This window comes from Bactrocera dorsalis, chromosome 5 (genome assembly GCF_023373825.1).
Source record: "Bactrocera dorsalis isolate Fly_Bdor chromosome 5, ASM2337382v1, whole genome shotgun sequence".
NCBI lineage: Eukaryota > Metazoa > Arthropoda > Insecta > Diptera > Tephritidae > Bactrocera > Bactrocera dorsalis.
This window is the reverse complement of record NC_064307.1, coordinates 22,941,156-22,956,847: the sequence shown is the minus strand read 5'-3', so window position 1 is coordinate 22,956,847 and position 15,692 is coordinate 22,941,156. Positions and strand designations below refer to the sequence as shown.

Genomic DNA, 15,692 nt, shown 5'->3' with positions numbered 1-15,692 from the left:
TTAATAAACTTTGAAAATGAAGTATAGCTGATATTTATTTGTTTGAATTATGCACGTAATTAAATTGTATTTATTCAATTTAATTTGAACCCATCGTAATTTACGTTTTTTGATTTTCGCATTTAGTGCTATAGCACGATTTTATACCATTCAAGGGAATAAATATTCCCTAGTATCTTGAATTACTGAAAAATAACATCTCTGGCTGCATTTTACTTTACTGCTGTAAGTCGGCACTGATATCACATACGAACGAACGAAAGAAAAATTAATTTGCACAGTCTGATTAATTTTTGCTTTTCTACAGTTTTGAAGGGGTCAACATCTTTATAAAAGATTCGAATTAGGAATGGCTGCGACAGCTAGATCACTACTAAAGCTTCGAGGTAAGAAAATTACTTTTAAAATGGGTATTGGTACAGTGAAAATTATATAACTAGTAACAAATTGTGTGCACCACATAAGTATACTTGGACCCAGATGTGGTTTGATAATAATCAAAATTACCACTATATAAAAAATATAAAATTATTATAGTAAATACTGAAACATGGTAGGCTATATGATACTTCTACTAATCGAATGAGCAATATGTTTACATGTGACAATGAAGTGGCATTGACCATATATAAAAGAAAGGAAAAGTAAATTTTTTCCATCATTCGGCACTATGCATTAAAATCATACATACACACATGTAATACCCATGAGTATATAAATTTGTGCTAAAACATCTGTTGGCATACTCTTTGAATATTTTTTATTTCATAACCTGCTATTACATGCATATACAATATAAAAATATTGATTTAATTTATTAATTTCAAATAGATAGTATCTCGGTTGGTGTACGTTTTGGTTCGGAATATGCCAAGACGCGTGGCAACTTGCAATTAACCGCAGATTCACGAGTTATATGCCAAGGCTTTACCGGTAAACAAGGTACTTTCCACAGCCAACAAGCTTTGGAATATGGTACCAAACTCGTTGGTGGAATCTCTCCCAAGAAAGGCGGCTCTACACATCTTGGTCTGCCAGTATTTGCTTCGGTAACTAATAGGATTATGTTATATATCACTGTTGACTATAATGTTAAAAATTTATTTGTTATAGGTAGCTGAAGCGAAAAAGGCAACCGATCCCCACGCAACTGTCATTTATGTGCCTCCACCTGGTGCAGCGGCTGCTATTTTGGAAGCTCTGGAAGCTGAAATTCCATTGATCGTTTGTATCACCGAAGGAGTTCCTCAGCATGACATGGTGCGCGTAAAACACGCTCTATTGAGGCAAAACAAATCACGTCTTGTTGGGCCCAATTGCCCCGGTATCATTGCACCTGAAAGAGTAAGTCTTCGATGTAATTAAGGTTTTTCGAAAATAAGCTATGTGTATTTATGAATGTATGCACATATAATAATTCAATTAATTATGAAATTACTTAATGTAGCAAAAGTTCCTTTGATAAGGCTTGTTGTCATATACGTATGTACATATGTGTACAAAGCAAAGGTTCAAAGTGCGCTCAGATTAAACTTTAGGTGTATACATCTACTACAATGAAAGCTAATTAATCAAGAGATTAATGGTAGCGCGCTAATTAACCTACATGCAGCTATTTAACCGAATTTTGCTTTATTAATAAAAAATGACCTTTTATGTAGATAATACCTGTAAAATGTAAGAATTACAATGTTTTTATTTTTTTTTTGTATAGTGCAAGATTGGCATTATGCCTGGTCACATCCACAAGCGTGGTAAAATCGGTGTTGTGTCGCGCTCAGGTACACTCACTTATGAAGCCGTGAACCAGACTACTGAAGTTGGCCTTGGACAAACATTGTGTGTTGGTATCGGTGGTGATCCGTTCAACGGTACCGACTTCATCGATTGCCTGGAAATATTCTTGAAGGATCCAGACACTAAAGGTATTATTCTAATCGGTGAAATTGGTGGTGTGGCTGAAGAAAAAGCTGCCGAATACCTGACACAATATAACACGGTGAGATTTCAATGTTTTTTTACTCCGAACTTTTGCTAACAAAATATTTTTCTTTTTAGGGCATTAAAGCGAAACCGGTCGTATCATTTATTGCCGGTCTGTCCGCTCCACCCGGTCGTCGTATGGGTCACGCTGGTGCCATTATCTCTGGTGGTAAGGGAGGTGCTGGTGACAAAATTAAAGCTCTCGAACAGGCTGGTGTTATTGTAACCAGAAGCCCAGCACAAATGGGCAAGGAATTGTACAAAGAGATGAAACGTCTGGAGTTAGCCTAGAATTTAATGAAAAGCTAGGAAGCAGCAGCATAAGTGAAACGTTCAACAACCGAAATGTATATTAAGGGGAAGGCACATATTAAAGCGATCAACTAAGTAAAAAGTTAAATGTGGAATATGACAGTTTGTTTGGTGATAAATAAATTAAAGATGATTGAAAGTATATTAATTATACGAATACTAAAGCAAATAAAAAAAAATAACAAAATTACAAAAACGTACATTGAAACATTTCCATACCTAACTGCCGAGAATAAAATGCGAAAATTATGAACAAAGAGATCTTAAACACAGTTGCCACAATAATAAATAGTCAAACTAAATTCATAAAATAGTAAATATTACCACCAAAAAAGAATATACTCGGGCTCGGGCCAATATATTTATAATATAAAATGTAAGCATTATTTCTCTGCACTATCTTAATGTCTTGCATGAACAAGTAAATACACTAAATATGCACTGAGTTAGGAATATACATAGCACTTTACACTTACATTACTTAAGCGATCGTGCAAAATATTTTTGCCTAGTTCAATACTTTTATTTCAAACGTGAGCTGCATGCAATTAAATTTTATATAATAATAATAACAAGACATAGCATCCTATTTGTCAGCGAAAAAAAACAAAGTTTTTATTAAGCTGCATACAATTAATTGCAATTTAAAGAAACAAGCGCAAATAAGAAAAATTAGTGTGCTATTTAACTATCTACAAACTAAAGTGAATAATGTTATAAATGTGCATATGTATGTATGTACTTTAATAAAGAATCAGAAAAACGAAAAAATTAATTGTTTCTTTTTTAAAAATTTATTATTATTTTTTTTTATATTTTTTTTAAACACAGGGTGAGTTAAAATAGCTAGCGAACATGAACCGAATAAGAAAAAATAGCAAGAATAATAAATTTCTTATATCCAAAAGTGGAAAGTGTTCAAACAAAAGACTTAAGCAACAAACCATATTACATATTCTATATATTATAGTACTTCGATCTATATAATATAAGCGGAGGATGTACCATTGCCTTTGACAATATGAAGGTCAAACTTTGTGAAGATATCGTTAAATTCAAAAGTTTTTTCACATAAAGGATTGATTGGTTGTTCTTGTAGCGGCAGAAATATGCTGCTATAGCGGTCCGATCTTAGCAATTTGTTCGGAGATTATTAACCCATTGCCTTGGACAATAATTTATGTCAAATTTCGTTAAGATATCTTATCAAAAAATAATGGTCCGATATCGACGAATTTGACAATTGAGCTGCTTCTTGGAGAGAAAAAGGTCTGTACGAAATTTCAGATCTATATCTAGAAAACTGAGGACTAGTTCGTCGGGCATGTCTAAATCGCTGGTCACACTGATGATTCATATTTATACTTTATAGGGTCTCCGACGATGCTCTTATTCTTATATTTCCACTAAATAGAAATTTTATATGCGAAAATTAGCTTTACATAAGCTTTAAGCTGTGCCTATAAATTTAGTTTCAACTGAGCTTAAACTTTCTGGAGCTTTTTTTTATCAACAGCTATACCTGAAAAAAAGAATAAGCTGTCCGTAGAATATATTTATAAAAGAGTACTTTAATTAGCAGCACTATTATCAACAAACGTATATCTCAGACCAAGCAAAGCTTTAAGAAACGCTCTAATCACGTTTCTGCTTGAATTAAATCACAGTACGCCACATTCGATCAACATTATGCACATACACACACTCATAGATGGTTATAAGTGTGGTTATATGATGATTTAAAATGCTCGATTTGACTAACAGTTGGCCTCTCAGCGCTCAATAGGCCAAATGAGTTGATATAAACGTGTTTTGAGCTTGGCCCAAAGTAAGAGACACAGTTGAGTACGATTGCAAGCACACAAACACATACACCAGTATATACCGACGGCTGTGGGCAACATCTGAGCCAAGTTAACCGAATAGTGCTTGGTTAGTTGTGTTACGATCGACGTTGGGCGCTGTTATACTCTGAAATGACCGACGGATGTGGAAAGACGCACGATCGACTTATTTTCAATATATATACATATATATAATTTAAAAAAATATTAAAAATTAGAATAAAGTTTCAAATGTGATATAATACTTTAAAAACAAATTTAATTAATTAAGCAGAGTTAAAAATGCAAAGAATATATATATAAAATATATAATAAAAATAAAATTTGAAGCCGCGTTAAACTCTCTGCGAATTATTCACGACAAATAGGTAAATGACAAGTTGTTAAAGTGACGTAGAGTACAAATACTTGTCTACATAAATACATAATATGTACATATGTGAAGTCAGAAGTGATGTGATCGTGAGCTTAAGTGAATTGCACCCACCACATCAGAAATCAAATACTAGCAGTTTTATAATTCTACCAAATAAGTACTTGTGTTGGTGTTATTTCATGTATCAAAATGATCTTAAAAAATGCAAATATACATACATATGTATATTAATATGCTTTTAAAGCACTTTTATGCAGCTACACAAACAACAAATTTAAATATATGTGTACATATATGTACAATATGTATGTTTATGTCGTATATGCGTTTACTTATTAGGCATATTTTATGCATACATACATACACATTGACAACTTTTTGTATAAAAAATTGAAATTATTCTTTCTTGCTTATTTAAATCGAGTATTTGTTTGAATATGCACCACAAAAAAGTTGTGTTTGTAAGCAGTGATATAAGTTAAGTCTACGCCGGCGCAGCAGTAATCGTTATTGCCGACCACGATCGGAAAATCGTACATATAATATGTATGTATGTATGTATATACATATGTGTGCTTGTATGCATGTCTATTTGATCTTCGCGTATAAATTACGTGAGCGTTTGGTATGTGACGTGCAAAAAAGGTGTTCAGCTATTTTCGTATGTATGTATGTATGTACATACCGTACACATATTTACTATTGTTCTTTTTATTTGGTATGAGTACCCGTAATACCCGTAATATTATAAAAGCGAAACAGCTGTAAGGTCGTAAAAGACAGTAGAGATGGGCTTGGCAGCGTACTGATTGTTCGTTGAATAATACTTACAAGTTTTCGCATTTAGTTAATTATTTAAACGAAAAGCAATTAATTATTTGCGTGCTGTAAGTACATACATGACGAAGCCAAAAATGCGGCTTTTAGTAGGGAGAGATTTTAGTTTATTTTAATTTGTGATTTTCCGAAATAAAAAAAAAAAAATGATTTTGAACTTTTAATATTAAAATATGGTAGTTTAATTGCTATTTAGAATTTAAAACATATACATACATATGTAAATATTTGGATGATTAATAAGCTCGCTTAAGGGGTTACATGGGTTTCCTCAAGTGAATCAATCAGTATTTTTTCAAACAATTTTTCTTATTAAAAAATAAAATACTTTATTAGATTTTTTTATTGTATTTTTTCAAACAATTTTTCTCATTAAAAAATAAAATATTTTATTATTAATTTTTATGGTTAAAAACATATGTACACTATTAACAAAAAAAATCTGAAATTTTTGAAAAAAAAATATTTTAAACTCGGTCATTGCGACGTCATTACCGGTGAACTATCGGAAAAATTTTGCGCCTGCGTTGGCAGGACAACTCTTAACAGAATCATCTAAAGGGAAAAATACGTGTTTTTGTTAAAACAATAACTTAGAACTTGGACTAGGGAAAATAACTGAAAATTGGATTTTTGGCAGACATTTTTACAAAAAAAAATTAAAATTTCGGTATTTTTTTTTCAAATAACTGTAATCGAAAAACAATCCTTCATCCACGTCTTTAAAATTGTATCTCAAAGACCTGTGTAAAATTATATGAAGATCGGTTGAGTAGTTCTCACGAAATCTTGCTAACCGACTTCAAAAACAGTTTCTAGAAAAATGCGTTTAAAGACGGCGCACTTAGCCGACATAGCTAGTCTCGAGCGCACAAGTTCTCAAAGCTGTATCTCCTAAACTATTATTCGGATCAACTTGAAAATTTAGGAAAATATTCTTGAGGTGTTGTATAATTTAAATAATAACAATAATAATTAATAAAAAAAACAGTTTTTTGTGACCCGTAAACCCATGTAACCCCTTAATACTTTTATTTAAAAATTCCCATCTAAGCTGAGTTTCTTTTCTTTCAATAAATCCATGAGTTGATGCGATTTGTAAGAAGTGGCGTCGTCTTGTTGAAACCAAATGTCGCAAAGATCAATTTCAGGTATCAAATAGTCGGTTGTCATGACGCGATAACGGTCGCCATTGACGGTTACGTCCTCTCCGGCATCAGTTTTGAAGAAATATGGACCGATAATTCTACAAACCCACACAAGTCACAAAGTGACTTCAGGAAAATCTGGCTGGCAGTGAGCACCTTGCCTGACCAGTGCTTTGGCGATGTGATGTTATTTGAAAAGCATGATATCACTTCAGGGAAAGCTGAGTGCTTCTCTATATAAATCAAGCAGGCACTGTGCCTGGCCAGTGTTTAGGTGACTTCAGAGGAAGCTGGCTGCCTGCTGGCTCTATATAAATAAAGCAGCCATCGGGCCTGGCCAGTGCTAAGGTGACTCTCACGCCGCGATGTGATATGATTTGATAAGTGTAACCTCACTCATCATGTTGGCTCTATATAAATAAAGCAGCCATCGGGCCTGGCCGGTGCTAAGGTAATTCTCATGCCGCGATGTGATTTGATTTGAAAGTCACAAGCTGACTTCAAGGGAAGTTGTGTGCCTGCTTTGTGTTGTTTTCTGTCGATGAAATGGCAGCTCTTGAATCTCTTCGGGTTGTTCGTCGCCCCAAATGGGGTAATTTTGCTTGTTTACATACCCATTGAGCTAGCTGCGTGCTGGACGTGGTCTATTAGGTAGAATAGTATCCAATAATGAATGCTGGCTTTCAAGATGGAGGATGGTGTTGCAAATAGTACCAATTATGTTGACCATTAGTTTCAATATTCATAATAAAGTTGAACAATTTGTAAACGTTATTCAGGTGTAAGTCTTTCCATCATGAAATGCCAAACAAAACTGATCAAAAGTGACATGACTAATGCGTGATCTGTGAAAAAAAAATATCTCTACTTGGAACACTCGTTAGAACTAATATAACCACTTTCGAAGGTTGTTTTTTTTTGACAAAAATATTCAAATAATATTCGGTTTTGTTAAATTCTCAAAATGTTAACCAAAATTTGTAAAAATTTATATAACAATTTTAACAAAAATGCAATCCCCCTTAAAATACCCCAAACGAAAATCTAATTTTAATGATTCAGCAACTAAAACAGTTTTTCGCTAATACATTTGGGTGTATGTATAACAAATATACTTACATTAGTACACATGTACCTACATATATACATACATACATATGTAAAAGAAATCTACAAAATTGGTTTGTTAATTAGAAGAATATATATAATTGCTCGTAATTAAGCGTGCAAAGGTATACATCACTATTTGATGTCATTTGTCTATAAACAAGCCTACATATTTACATAAGAATGTATGTGTAAAGTTATTATATGCATATAGTTGTAAAATAAAAGTGAAAACGGCAAATTAACAAGTTTTACGGCATCATAACACTCGGACTACAACGTTACGCACGTGTAAACAAACACACTAACTATTATATCAGCGGATGTATTTAATTACGAGCTGACTTTTCGCACAAATACCTTTGCTATTTGAAGCTGGCAACGAAGCAGAAATAGTTTATTCTTCTTACTGTAGTAAATATTTGATGTTAGCCGACGCAAGTTGTAGAGATATATATTTGAAATGGAACTATTGCAGTTATTTGTGGGTCTCACTAGTGAAGTTTTCGAATTTTCATAAAATATTTCTGAAAAAATTAGTTTCGAATGTATTGACTAAGTCAAGTACTAAAATGTTCTACGGAATCACGAGCATAAATTCTCCATTTTGCCGCATATGAACCGACTTTTCGATTGCTTTAAGCACACTAGTGGATTCTCAATGATAAGCATATGTTGCTTGCAGAAAGCAGTAACTTTGATGTAACCGCTGACAAAAACTAAATATCGTCTTCAAAATACCTGAGCCAATACAAGCATGTCATTCCCAAATACTTCTTATAAGCCAATGCTGGACTGGTCTTTAGTGTCTTCAGCGAATTTTTGGCTTATCGGTTTCGGCTTATTCGCTAGAGTGTTGGTTGGTTTCGACGGCATCCACGTCTCGTCAGCAGTGATGGCGCGTTTGATGAATGTGGGGTCCTCAGCTACGTTGTCAAGTCGTTTTTTTACGCCCTCTACTCGACGTCGTTTTTGTAAAAGATTTAGGTCTTTTGGTAGGAGTCTAGCATTGACACACTTCGTATCCAAAAAATTAACTATAATATGTTGAGTGGATCCATTAGAGGTGTCGAGATCATCTGCTATCTCTCTGAAGTCAACACGAAGGTTTTCTAGCACTGTTTCTTTATCTTTTTAATGTTATCGTTTTAACAGAGGTGGACTCGCATGAGCCAAGTTTTGAATGATTTCACGGGCCTCTAAAATAGTTGTGTAAGAGTTTTCAACGATTTTGTTGTCGTTATTCCATTGAAAAGAAGCAAGGTAGGTTAGGTTAGATTAGATGGCTAATCAGGGATCGCACGTGAACTGCTAAGTGTAGTTCTTTGTGAAACTATAAAAATGAAGAACTCATGTGTTCGAACTTACAGATTGGCAAAACGCTTAGTAGTCAATGCAAACTTGCACAGGGTTTAATTTCCACTCCCGCCAGCTCGATGGGATGTCCGAAGGTGTGCACACCCAAGTGCTTAAGTCTTGACCGCCCAAACGCGGGACAATCAAAAAGGAAGTGTTGAGTTGTTTCCACCTCATTGTCTTCCAGACAGCTTCTGCAGATGGCGTCTGGTTGGATTCCCAGCCTTACTGCGAGGACGATCATAGGGAAATGGCCTGTTAAAAGCCCCACAATTAGGGAGAGGCTAGCCTTACTGAGGGCAAAGAAATCACTATATCCTCTGCGATCAATCTTTAGCCAAAAGGATTTCGGGAGAACGCAAATACCGTAGGTGACCCAGCCCTGACTAAATATCCGCGAAGCCCAGCTACGTAGTAGTAAAATCCAAGAGGATACCGGAACACCGACCCACTCCCATTCTATCGATAACGGTTTTAGGGTGCCTCTCCAATTTCCTACGATTCCGCGGTCTGGCAGCCATACCAGTCTTATCACAAAGTCACTCGAAGCTATTGATAGGGAGGTTAGGCACTCATCGACCAACCCTGTAAATGAGTTCAAGGCTGGTATCAACGCTCTGCTTGAGTGAATGATCACTTCTCTAAAGGAGGCTGCACTCCGGAGCAGCAGATTCATTGCTACCTTAATAGCTGCAACCTCGGCTTGTAAGACACTGCAATGATCAGGAAGTCGGAAACTTTAGTTGATAGAGAGCTTCCGACTTTTTCTTCGTAATAATCGCCAGGAAAACTTTTCTGTCAAACATAAGAAAGGTTGTATTCATTCTAGTTGGACAGTCCAGATCAAGTTTGATCAGATAGAATAGATCTTTGTCTAAACTACTTGCTTTTAGTTTATTTCGCCGCAATCGACATACATGTGGCGAGGCTAAACATCTTGTGGATGCTCTCTTTAGAAATATGCATTTCTCCTTTACTATGCAGCTTTCGGTAGACCTAGGTTGAAACATCTCGGTAGACAAAACTTGTACACTGTTGCAGTGATATTTTGTAGCTATTTAAGAAATTTTGTGATGGGTTCAAAGTACTTCGGATTATTAGGATTCTTTGATTTATATCTAGTAATTATTAAAATCTTGGAGAAACAGATTTCACAGCTGTTCAAGTAGGATCCTTCGTGAGCGAGGATCAATCCCATTACCTAACCTAATCAATTAAGAGGCATGTATATATCAGTATTATAGTTAAAATTTACACTTTGTATATTTTCTTTTCAGACTATAATATAGTACACTACCTAAATACTCATAGCACTCCCGTATTGGCCACCAATCACCATAACAGTTTTCGAAACATAAAGTAATGCAGCAGTAACTTACAAAAAATGCCACGAAAACTCTTGAAATTCCTCATAATCTTCGATAATACATCACTCTTGTATTTTCCTGGCCAATTTCTATCCGGTCGCGTACTTATCGAACTACAAGATGACACACCCGCGTTGGGTCTGCACTTTCACGTTGTTGGCGAAGGTGTAGTACGCGCCGGTACAGCACGTCAGGAGCGTACTTATGACAAAGAGAACTATATTGATTTCCGCATGCGACTATTGGGCGATGTGGATCAAGGACCCTCAGTGCTCTCGCCTGGCATACACAGTTTTCCATTTAAGTTGGGTCTGCCCGTGGGTTTGCCGTCCACGTTTTTAGGACGTTATGGTTGGATACAGTACTACTGCAAGGCGGCCTTGCGTGAACCGAACGGACTGATACACAAAAATCATCAAGTATTCATAGTGATGAATCCGATCGATCTAAATTTGGAGCGTCCGATTCTGTCGGTATGTCATGCAATTGCATAAATTTATTATTTCAATACACTAGTGTTTTATATATTTTCATTTCAGCAACCATTTACGTGTGAGATCGAGCACAAACTTGGCGTGGCCTGTGTGGGCGGCGGCAAAGTTGTTGCGCGAGTGGCACTCGATCGTGGCGGCTACGTGCCGGGGGAGAGCATATTGATTACCGCATACATTTCGAATCACAGTAATGTGACGATTAAACGAACAAAGGCCTCACTCACCGAGGTGCGATTGAATTAAACAAATTTTAGTTGTTATCAAGATATTTTAAATTAAATATTTTAACTTATTCCACACAGACCATTGAATACTTGGCACGCGGGAAAGTGGTGCAAACGGAGAAACGCGCATTGGCCACTTTGGCGCGTGGTAAAATTCGTCCAGGCGGTAAGGATGAGTGGCAAAACGATAGTTTGTATGTACCACCGTTGCCGCCAACAAATCTGCATGGCTGCCATTTGATAAAAATCTCCTACGATGTGTTTTTCGTAATCGAGCCGAAATCTCTGGAGAAAGAAATCAAATTACAGCTGCCCATAGTGTTAGCTACATATCCTTTTCGCAATAACGGCAATGATGTCTCGAATACTTGGCCGGATTCAGTGCTAAAGCCGGACACACATTACCCGTCAACATTGCCTATCTTTCGTCCATGGCTGCATGAGAAACCCGAACCCAATTGAGCGTAAGGAGATGGATTTACACTACGTATGTATGTAAGATAGTTGGAGGAAGGAGATACATACATACATACGGACATATATTCTTAAGAAACAAGCGAGCAGTGATTACGTTAAAAGAAAATCATTTAAAGAATTGGCGAAGTAAAATTCGTTTATTTTATGTATATTTTAGAGTGTCTGTTACTTCCAAAGTTGATTTTTTTTTTGCAAACGCCGCCTAAAGTTTCAATTTTCGTTTTTAAAAACACTTATTCAATGTAATGTAAAATAATGCCCTTTATTTTCATTTTAAACCGTACCTTTTTTGCTATGGATATTCAATTTTTTTTTTTGATATTTTGCATTAAACAATTAAATTTACGAAATTTTTTTGGATTCTTCTTATATAAAATTTTCTGATCTACAAAAAAGGTCTAAATAATTTTTTCATAAAACCACTCTTTTAAAAGTTATAGGCAGTTATAAATACAACAAGTATATTGAGGCTCAGTAATTGGGTAACTGAGCATTCTTATACATACATAGTACACCATGTCGTATGAGCAACACAGAATTTATGAGTATGGCATTTGTTTTAACTGCGTGTAAACAACTTTTAACAGATTTGTTTTTTTTTTTAAGAGAGGAAAAACGTCTTAGTATTATATGTATATATTAATATTATTATATATTACATTATATACATATAATATTTGTTCAATGTTAAAGGTATATTTTCTTTGGAGATATGTAGCAGATTAATTGCAAACGATCAAAAAATCTCATGTAAAATAAATAGAAAAATTAAATACTTTAGGTTTAAATTGAAAATAAAGAACATGTATGTATACGTTAGATGCCTTTTAAGGCAAATAACTAAAACTTCAGGTGGCATTTGCAAAAAAAAAATAACTTAAGAAATAACAGACACCCTAATGTATTTACACACTATTTGTTCATTACTTACATGCAAAAACAATAAGTTTTTTAATATTTACCCCAACTTGTTATGTGCGTAAATAAACTTATTATATTATTTGCGTACACAAATGTATATAAATTTAAACATTTTAACCTATAATTTGAAAAATTTAATACCTTTTAATTTGATATTTTATTCGATACTTTCGAATTTACTTCAAAACCTAGCTTTCCACCTATGTTATTTGGATTCTGAATTTCACTTTGGGCAACAAATTATGTATAAAAACATAACATATTTGAAGATCCATCCAGTGAGATATGTTTATTTGCCTAAATCGCCTTTATCCTTTCAATTTGTTTATTTTGGATATGAGTCTCGAAGATTTCGCTGACAGCCATAATAATTTAGCTACTACACATACACATACATACATGTATGTATTTAGTGAGTAAACATATTAATTTTACTTATTTGCATCGTATTTAACGTAGTAACTATAAAGTAAGTCAAAAATATGTTTTTATGTAAATTTAACTAATTTAAGACGAAGCAATAAATTATCACTTATAACTGACTTTTTGTTTTTTCCTACTTACTGTGTCTGTATTCTTTAATCATGACACCGTTTACCGATAAAGCTAAAAAAATATTAACTTCAGTTGCACCGAAGTCACAGCCTAAACAGATACAAAAAATTCCTTACAAGAACTTGATGCCGATCGTTCGGTTTGAATGGCAGCTATATGCTGTAGTGGTCCGATATCAGCGGTTCCGAAAAATGAGCAACTTCTTGCGGAGAGAAGGACATGTGCAAGATATCAGATCAATATCTTAAGAACTGAATGACTAGTTCGAGTACATATATATTGACAGACAGACATACGGGCATGGCTAAACCGACTCAGCTCGTCAAGATAAACATTTAGGTATACATTTTATAAAGTTTCCGACGTTTCCCTCAGGGTATTACAAGCATATCGACTAAGTTAATGTACCCTGTTCAGGGTATAAATATATTTATTTTGATTTGATCGGTCAGATTGAAAGGCAGTTATATGCTATAGTAGAATAAGTTGCTAAGAGATTGTGAATAGTAATCCATGTCAAATTTTGAAAAGGTATCTCGTCAAATAAAAAAGTTTTACATACAAGAACCAAGAATCGAGCTGTTTCGACGGATTCGGATCATAGGTAGAGTGAAGTTGGTTTCATAGGACAGGCAAAAAGATTATTAGTGTCATGCATGGACTAGCTGTATGCAAAACATAGATTTTGTATGTCAGGAGTTATACCTGCTACCCAGAGGGAGTTTTCAATACAAGTTGCGCTCTTGTTTCAGGCGGCAAGTCGTGCTCTTGTTCTGCAACTGGTGGAGCTTTGACTCCGCATACGCCATCCACTGACAGGGTGTCAATGAAAGTACTAATAGCCCCACTGTAAATAGCGTTCAGTGCCTGTCAGAAATTCGTCGCGTCCGAAATTTGAACGGTATATTTTTCCAGTTCGTTGACGTATTAAGGTATATTTTTAGAAGGCGACACTGTCAAGCATATTATTAAAACCTTATGACAAGTCCAACGCTACGAGTACAGCCCTCTCATAGGGAGGTTTCTGGTTAAGACCACGAGCTATATGGACGTTTATGAAGCCAAGTACTGTGCGCTTTACGGAATCTGGCCAGTTGGTTCAGTTTGAGGAAATCTTCTACGGATCATTCTAAACAACTTTGCTTAAGAAAATACGGGTCGAAAATCGATTACGAGCCAGCGATTTTTAAGGCGAGGATTAGCTTTAGGGGTTATTAAAAATATCTTTGTCAGTTTTTGAGATATCCGAATGAAATATGATACATAGACGCATTTTGATGTTGTACTGATGATTTGTGGGAATCGGCCATAACGGACAACTATAACATCTATTCTACACGTTTTCTTCTGAGTTACAAACATAATATAGTACAGTTTTCGGGGTATAAAAGGGAGACTAGACCATTCCCCACATACTTTCAATCACGTTTCCATCTCCTATAATATAGATAAAAATATTTAGTTCGAGTTGTTACTCCAACGTCCAGTAGTTAAAGTGAACTCTCGTAGATTTTAAGGGAAATATAAAAAGTTTGGGTTAAATTATATTAAACCACAAAATAATCTTAAAATAGAACCGACCGAACGAAGTGAAATTGCTGACCGTTAGGGTAATACGTGATTCGCTTTGGTAACTCATGTAACGATGATCGTTTTAGGTTTTTAAATTGCGTGCTTAACGGTACCGAGAGCTTTAGCAGGTGAAGTGGTCCAGTATTTTTCCCTTATATAGCTGATTATGATTTAAAACAGCAGTCGGGTCTACATAACTAGTACGGACCCGGATTTTTTAACCGGTCAAGGACTGACAACTCGGAATTCTGCCGCTAAAACAACAACAACAACAGCAACAGTGTTCACAATTAGTCAAGACCAGATGATAAATGAAGGTTTCAATGTTTATCTTTCATGAGAATTGATAAGTTACTCCTTTATTCTTTGATATAAAACACCAGATTTAATGTAAAAATTTGCTAAAGCATATTTTTTAGAAAATTGGTTAATTTCCACTGCACATTGAAGAAAAACTCTCCTAAATCGAAGCGGTTAAATAATAATCCCTGTGTGCTCGGATAACGGCGGTGGTTTTTTCCAGTGCGCTGAATTACACATCCCTTAAAAGAATTCAGACGAACGTCAATCTCGCCCTCTTCAAGCTGAAAGCAATGATTTTGACGTATAAAGGTATTTGGTAACAGTTTCAATAATTATCTGTGTACCTCATCGAATCCGTAAATATCCTGATAGCAAGTATACGAAATACATCGCCGCACACATGATTTCTTCACAACAGCTTCCAAGTTTTCGCATAGAGTATTCCGTTCACATGCTGTCTCGAATTCGTGATATAGAATTTCCTATACATGTAAAGTATTAAAACCAATTGGATAATTTACATTAGAAGTCAAATTTGTAAAATCAATATTCACACATTTTTGCTAGTCTCCTTGTAAGCATACTCAGGAAAGTGAAATGTTGCTGCCTTTGGCAACGTCTGACCACCAGCACCTTTTTCTTCATAGAGACTCGATGTAGACACACCAAAATTCACTACAGTTATTATCAAATTGACCAATATCCGTGACAACTCCATTGCATATTCGTTTACTGTGCGTATAAAAATATACACATACAAATAAACTTGTAAATATTCGGCGCCTGTCATTTAATAAGGGCTGAATAACCTTTCAA

The 15,692-nt window shown here is 35.0% G+C and overlaps 3 protein-coding genes across 3 annotated transcripts; 2 read left to right on the top strand and 1 right to left on the bottom strand.

Annotated features, from left to right (window-relative positions):
- Positions 1–217: 217 nt before the first annotated feature.
- Positions 218–2,491, top strand: LOC105230114 (succinate--CoA ligase [ADP/GDP-forming] subunit alpha, mitochondrial). The gene is made up of 5 exons (XM_011210716.3): positions 218–386; positions 832–1,049; positions 1,114–1,344; positions 1,715–1,999; positions 2,059–2,491. Exons 1-5 carry the CDS (start codon positions 350–352, stop codon positions 2,272–2,274), a joined length of 987 nt encoding a protein of 328 aa, XP_011209018.1. The 5' UTR covers positions 218–349; the 3' UTR covers positions 2,275–2,491.
- A 1,726-nt stretch (positions 2,492–4,217) lies between these two features.
- Positions 4,218–12,988, top strand: LOC105230113 (arrestin domain-containing protein 17). The gene is made up of 4 exons (XM_049457555.1): positions 4,218–4,507; positions 10,241–10,803; positions 10,870–11,052; positions 11,127–12,988. Exons 2-4 carry the CDS (start codon positions 10,348–10,350, stop codon positions 11,508–11,510), a joined length of 1,023 nt encoding a protein of 340 aa, XP_049313512.1. The 5' UTR covers positions 4,218–4,507; positions 10,241–10,347; the 3' UTR covers positions 11,511–12,988.
- Positions 12,989–14,901: 1,913 nt separating this feature from the next.
- Positions 14,902–15,666, bottom strand: LOC105230112 (uncharacterized). Its single transcript, XM_011210713.4, has 3 exons — positions 15,433–15,666; positions 15,221–15,358; positions 14,902–15,157 (listed from the first exon to the last, which is right to left on the bottom strand). The coding sequence occupies exons 1-3, from the start codon at positions 15,664–15,666 to the stop codon at positions 14,975–14,977; spliced, it is 555 nt and encodes a 184-aa protein (XP_011209015.3). The 3' UTR covers positions 14,902–14,974.
- Between the last annotated feature and the right edge of the window lie 26 nt (positions 15,667–15,692).